This window comes from Mercenaria mercenaria, unplaced genomic scaffold (genome assembly GCF_021730395.1).
Source record: "Mercenaria mercenaria strain notata unplaced genomic scaffold, MADL_Memer_1 contig_3268, whole genome shotgun sequence".
NCBI lineage: Eukaryota > Metazoa > Mollusca > Bivalvia > Venerida > Veneridae > Mercenaria > Mercenaria mercenaria.
The window spans coordinates 35,060-42,564 of record NW_026461390.1 but is presented as its reverse complement, the minus strand read 5'-3'; the positions used below and the strand labels follow the sequence as shown (position 1 = coordinate 42,564).

Genomic DNA, 7,505 nt, shown 5'->3' with positions numbered 1-7,505 from the left:
GGATAACAAACTTCAAAGCTTTCTACAGAAAGTTTTTCGGATAATGTTTTCTTTCAAAAATTAACTTTTAAAGTATGTACTCCTCTGTGGCGCGAACTCCATGCATTAAAGTTAAAATACGTATTGAGTTAAATGGTTTCATGCATTTAATTTGAACAGGAGACGTCACTTGATGATCCGATATATCACGTTCTGATCCGATATATTCCATATGATATCGGGTTAGTTGTTGTCCTATATGGATATTTTTAGTTGCGACAGTTATGTCAGAACTCAGCAAATGCGGAAGAAAAGGATAGTGAGGATAGTCTACAAATTATTATTCTTGCATGGTTTGTTAGAATCCGAATTCTGGATCGATGATGTTACAGAAACACATACCAGGAGTTCCTTGACAACGTTTTCCCTGTATCCTGTCTTCTTTAAATCACAAGGCGTAACGTTACACTTCAAGAACGACCGCAGCTCCCTCAAACTAAAACCCCTTCAACAATGTAGAAATTTATATTGACTCACGCCCCCTAGCGAAAATTAAATAACTCTTCCTCATTTCACCATGGCGAGGTTCCTCATTTTACCATGGCGAGGTTCCTCATTTCACCATGGCGAGGTTCCTCATTTTACCATGGCGAGGTTCCTCATTTCACCATGGCGAGGTTCCTCATTTTACCATGGTGAGGAACTGGATACATATCTACATATCTCAAAACAATTTTGGAGGCTCGCATGGTTTTCCATATTCATATCCACTTTACAGGATAGTACAAAGTTCAAGAGTTTTGTTTTTACATCATATCTAAAACCCAATTGTTTACTTACCGTCTAGAGATAAATTTGGTTATGTGAGATTAAAATTATGGGAATGTAATATCAAACTAGATTCTGTCTTAAAAGCATTTATAACCAGAAAACAAAACAAAATAACTTCTTTCTTCATTTCACGCCTCTGATATGCCTAAATTAGCTATTCTAGTAATTGTGCTAGGGTACACAGCTGCATTTTTGATTCAGGACTTTGGATTTAACCAGACATCTACACTTAATGGGCAACATGCTACCGTTGAAGACAGTTTCCGTGATTTAGTGGCATTGATTGTGGAGGAAAAGAGAATGCGATTAAAGCTAGAGGCCAGACTAAATGATGCTGAAAATAAAATAACTCAGATGCATCTGTTTAATGCAGCAGTAAGTAATGAGTTAGAAAAAGAAAGGAATGAATTGCAACAAATGAAAATAGTTTGCAATGATCTTAGACTTGAAATTGACAACATTACTGCGGATAAAAGCTTTGTCAGTCTGCAAACACTTAATAGTATCCAAACTGACGTAGAAAATATCACGGACATCTTGTCAAGTTTGAAGTTAGAAGACAAAATACGTCACGAAGAAGCAACACAACTTAATAGAACTCTTGTGGAAAACATATCGAAAATAAACGGACAGCTGCAAAATGCAAATAATTCCTTAAATTCCATTCGAGGTAAGTTACTTTTTAATTATTGATACACAGCAACTAGATAGCGTACTCTAAGGAGAAGTGTTATCTTTGAGAAGCAGAATTTTAACTACATGTATATCGGACATAGGTTTTTGTAGGACACAAGAGGTCTGATTAGACTTGTTATATATGCCATACTCTTAAGAGAAACTTTGAGATACAACATGTGAATAGATAGATTGATAATTTAATAACTACATTTACTATAAATCACTACTGTTTCTCGTGATAAAGATTTATATACCTGTATAATCTTGTTGTTGCAATTAGCTAACAACAGATATAATTATGATGCTGGTATGTTGTTGCTAAATGTCAAATCAATCTAAAAGTATAACTGTTGTTCTTGTTGCATTTGAGACAGATTTTTATTTTCAATTTATCAAGTAATATGTAAGATATAATACACTTAGAAAATTTTATTCGGAGAGATTAAGTGAACAAGCCACATTAATATCATTAAAAGTGAAAGGTAGGAAGCATAGTCCATCCTGAACACACCCATAGAGCCATGCTTTGCAAAAGGTAGCCACAACAAAAAGAAAATGTCTCGGAAAAGTATAGCTGAAGGTTTACTTCAAAAATCAAACAATAACTCAATTAATTAAATGCAAATTATAAATTTATAAAGTGAATTATGGGCACATAAATGAATTATGTTCGTTAAAGTACATATTGCAGTACGTACGTACTCTTCCTGTGCTATACTGAAGATTTGTCTATAACAATGTGTATTGTGTGTTTGTTAGGCCAACATCGCAGATAAAAATCCGCAACTGGACCACTGCTTCATGTCAGACGGCTAAACTGGTCGCGGGCGACCGGAGCCAAACATGAATCTTATATATATAAAACTATTGAAAATGTCTTTACTTTTACAGCTATGAAAAGACATGGGTTTTCTGTTTACTCTCCGGACAGAAAAAGCGGCTCTGGTACTACTCCGGTCAAGTTCGGCGGTATATTCTACAACGACTTCAATGTCTTCAACATGACCACGGGAATGTTTGATTGCAAACTTTCGGGGCTTTACATTCTAACCTTTTCAATTGTAAAATCAAATGAAATTGAGGGATCTGTGACGTGTAGAGTCTACAAGAACGGACATCGTATCAGTGTATTTGCTGCTACAATTGCAGCTGGAGGATATTTCTATTCTTCAGGAGCGAATTATTTTCTTTATCAGTTATATGTAGGCGATCACGTATATATAAGTGGCTGTAATCTTCCAGATCGTCTCCAACCGGAAACCAGCTTTACCGGATTTCTTCTCAGTCCAGTAGGTTAACATCATCTGGCGGCGAACTTTCTAGCAGTAAAAATAAAAAAAAAACTCAAGAAGGATGATGACTGTACTGTATGTTTGTATTTAGATTGATTTTGATAAATATAACAAAGACTTAAATTAATTGTACAAGCACCTATTTTGTAAATAATATGACAATCCGCCCGCTTAGCTCAATAGTTTGATCCTCGGAGCGGGGCGTATGTTCTCCTTGGCGATTTGATTAAAAAACATTGTGTCTGAAATCATTTGTCCTCCACCTTTGATTAATGTGGGGAAGGTGTCAGTTTCTTGCAGAGAACAGACTAGAACTTGTACAGAATCAAAGAACACTGGTTAGGTTAACTGCCTGACGTTAAATAACTAAAATACTGTTTAGAAACGGTGTGGAACCCAAAACAAAAAAAAAAACAACAACAAAAAACAACTAACATGCTGGCGAGAACAAAATTGCAATCTATCATGCTGTGGATGTCTTGTGCTGGTGGCAGCTCCACGCGACAACAAGAGGACAAGACAAATTAGTTTGCACGACAATATGACATAATGCTACTTTGTTGTGACCCCTCGTGCTGCAGGGGGACGGGGGTAGGAGGGGGACGGGGGTAGGAGGGGGTGGGGGTATTAGGCGCAGTCAAGACTACAGAAATGATTTATGGTGTAGTTTATTGTCGTTCTAATGGAACAACCAAAACGACAGCACGACATGGCAGAAATGTGCCACTATATATTGATGTACATTTTTTTCACATGAAATTTATCAGTACAACAATAATGTATTCCTGTTTTGTTATTTTGAAACATATTTTGGAGGAGCAAGCATTTTTGGAACATTGAATTTTTTAAAAACAAATTAAAGGTACTTGGATTACAACAAATTAATGTTGTTTATTTACAGCCAACTACAGGTATCTAAAACTTTGACTATAGACTGTGACAGTATGCAAACGATTTAAATGAAGGTGTCCACCTAATTTCTTAAATAAATATCTATGTATCTAAACGCTCCTGACGAGCAGGACTTTTGTCTAGAAAGGTTAGGGCAACGCATTTTATGTTATGTTGCTTTTTAGGAAAACTTACTTATTCCTATCTGTGAATTTACGCACAGAGATTAAAATGCGCTTTAGGTAAAAGTTTCTGAGCTGAGGTGTCATTGTTGGAACATGTCTTTTTTCCAATTTTTTTTCCTTTTCCTCTACTCTCTGCTTTTCCTTGGCCCCGCTTCAAGTTCAATAAGATGATCCTAGATGACAGTAAATTCTGAAAAATTATCATCAACTAGATGTTACATGTAATACAGTAGAATGACTGCTAACCATTGATAGTGTACTATAATTTTATACGGGTCTGCGCCTTATGTTATACAAGTTTTAATAATCCTTACTTGATTTTTGCGCCAAAATTTAGAAAGATTATGAAAATTAATACACTTACTGATTCTTGGCAAATGAAAAGCACTTACATATTTCAATACAGATTTTCAAATGATTGATATATATCTTCATTTTCAAAGGAAAATCATTCCTTAAGAATGTACGAGCTTTTTTTTCCAGGATATCCGCCATTTTGAAAAATATTTTTTCGAATATTGCTTTCTAATAAACGTTTTGCCAAATATTAATGCTAAATTGTTAAAATATGGCTAATAATGTACCATAAAACCAAACAGATTCTACTTTTTGTGAAAAAAAAACACCCTTATTTCTGGCTGCCATTTGTCTATAATTGACGTAAAATTTACAATTGGGTAGGGGTAGGTAATTTCCAATATCTATTAAAGTAGATCAGATTTGGTTTTGATATTTTTCTGAATGATACATATAATGATCAGCAATAATTGAAATGAAAGTTTTCAAGATAGCACTTTATATTATCTAGAAAATATAAATCAAATCAGAAAGAACAAAATTATCAAAATTCACAATTTTTAACAATTTTTCTTAATAAATCTCTTCGATGCACGGTGACCCCAACTTCTTACTTTCCATTTTGAAGCATTTTTGTGTGTCCTTAAAGCTGCAAACTATTTTGAAAATCTTAACATCAGAATTTCTTTTGTAAATCTAAATACGTTTCTTTCTATTGAAAATAAAGAGGATGGGGGTACTTATGTCAACATGTAAAATGAACTAGATTTGTTAGTGACATTCATGCTTATATTATACTGGCATCACCTTGTATTCATATGAACCTGTAAGATTTGAAATCCCTATAACATTAAGCAGGATATTATATGTTTTAAAGCACCACCATTTTTTCAATTTTATAAACTTTAAGAATTGCCTAAACAATGGGTGAAGAAAATGCCCTATAAAATAAAAACGAGTTCGCTGACCTGTGTTTCTTTCTTCTCTTGTCTTGTAAACTAATGTTCTTCAAGCTCACAGAATATAAAAATATCAACGTTGGAAAAAAAAATTCCTACATCATTAAGGATGGAAATCGAAAGCCAAAATGGATGAAAAATCTCCAATACACAATTCAGTAACTTAATCTTATTGATAATAAGTTTGCATATCCCAACGACTACAAATAAAACTATATATATAAGTTTTGTCGAATCACGTTGTTAACAACAAAAGCAGGTAGAGGATACTTGGTCGTAATACTGCACATCAAGCGTTAGTATAAATAAAGTGTCATGCACGCGAGTCTTTGGCAAAAAAACCCATTATGACAGTAGGTCAGGTATCCTCCAAATAGGACTTCGAGTTGCATAACTGGCCAAAAAGGGAAAGCATTGTGATTTTTAGAGCTATATGAACGTCCGAAGAATGCCGAAGCGCCATACAGGAACGAAACCGCACTAAAATAACCGATCAAGAACATAAACAATCACGTGGCTGACTTACATACATTGTGCTGTCCTATATACAGATTGTCAGTGTTTTGACAGGGAATGTATAGATCAAAGTTGTATACTGATAATTAAGTAAGAGAAATAACTATTTGTTACAGTTTGATATGTAAAAGTCGAAATATTTATAACTGGTACAAATGAAAACTGATCTTTAGGCCTGATTTTCGAAGAAAAATCCAGCTTGTAGATTAAGTCTGTCCGGGCTGACGGACGGATGGGCGGGCGGATGAATGGAAATAATGAGTCTTATATTAACGTTTCTTGTTCACTCAATATCGTGACAAGTATTTCTCCTAGGACCTTGTAACTTCACAAGTATTTTGTTCGTGACGTTGACTTTTATTGATTTCGGGGTCACTGGTTTGAAGGTCAAGGTCACAGAGACGACCTGAACATTGCAAATTGTTTCCGCTCAATATCTGTACTATTATTTCACCTAGGACCTTGAAACGTAATACTAGGTATGTTCGTCTTGATGTGTACATGACCCTATTGATTTTGGGCTCAAAAGTCAAGGTCACAGGAATATAATTATTGAAAATGGCGTTTCCTTACTTTTATTTTTACAACAAATGATTTCTTTAATTTCGTTTTCTACCTGTCCATTTCTTTTTTCTCCAGTAGTACTTATCAATTTGGAGGTTATTTATTGTATGCCTTTATTAGAACTTTAACTCATTATCACCTAATTCAGAAAACCCGGCCAAAACGCCGTCAGGCGTTAGCTACTTGATACAAATATAAATGCTGCAGTCTGAATCAACAATACAGACAGAGCTGGGCAAGGGGATCTAATAATATAACCGTACAAGGCAGTAACGAAAATAAATAATTTAAACCTGCGATGTTCTATTAAAGTGAACAGGAATATGAAATCTAATTCCTGTCGACAGTATATTTTTCTTGTTCTGTTTTCTGTATTCCTTTAATTTTGTGTTGTTTAACATGTAACGTGACGAAATAAAAATAGTATGCATTGCATTGTTTTGTATTGAAAGTTTTTCTGAAATTAATATCAAATTAAAGTACTTAAATTGTGTTTGTTTTTTTCTTTCGGAACCAAATGGAAGTACTTTACTTTTGCCAATATTATCTATAATTAATGTATTATGCATTAAAACATAAAACATTTTTGCGATTTTTGTTTCTGTATGTAACTTGTTTCATTTGTTATGGGCAACTTTAACATAAATTTCAATTTCCTTGGATTATGAAATAATTATCAAAGTTTCAAAAAACCGTTCTAGGTCGCAAGTGGGTTAAATGTCTTGAGTTATCAAGAAGCTTCGAGCGATCGATCAAGACATAAACAATCCAAAGAAGCTAAAAGGGTACCGCGTTTTTTCTAGAGGGCAAAGGTCCTGGTGGTATCAATGTTTGAGCAAACGGTACATAACTTTAATAATTTCGATTGTTCAATATGCTTACTCATTAAACTTATCGGATCTTTTCTATTGTTTGAGCAAATTAATCGTATTTTTCTAAATTGCAGCTTTATTATGCACGACCAGCTGTAAGTTGTAATCATTTCACAGGCCTCCCATTTCACAAAACAAAAATTGGACGACATCACAGTTTCAAATAAAGATACGGTACATATGTTTTGCATTGAAACGTTACAGTTATGCTAAGAATTATGTTTATGTTATTACAATCCATTCACAAAAAGAAAAATAGAATTTGTTTCTTGTTTTTTCGTCAAACATAGCCGATACTGACATTGGTCAATATCCCATCAAAACAATTTCTTGGCTACAAATCAAAACATAATCTTTTTTATTATTAAAATCTTAAAGCCAACGTTTTGGAATTTTTCTACTGCAAAGAGTCAACCATTGGACAAGTATACTGCTGAGAGA

At 34.0% G+C, this 7,505-nt stretch overlaps 1 protein-coding gene across 1 annotated transcript; it reads left to right on the top strand.

Moving 5' to 3' along the window:
• Positions 1-815: 815 nt before the first annotated feature.
• Positions 816-2,786, top strand: LOC128552889 (uncharacterized). Its single transcript, XM_053533958.1, has 2 exons — positions 816-1,480; positions 2,380-2,786. Exons 1-2 carry the CDS (start codon positions 952-954, stop codon positions 2,784-2,786), a joined length of 936 nt encoding a protein of 311 aa, XP_053389933.1. The 5' UTR covers positions 816-951.
• The last annotated feature ends 4,719 nt before the right edge of the window (positions 2,787-7,505 follow it).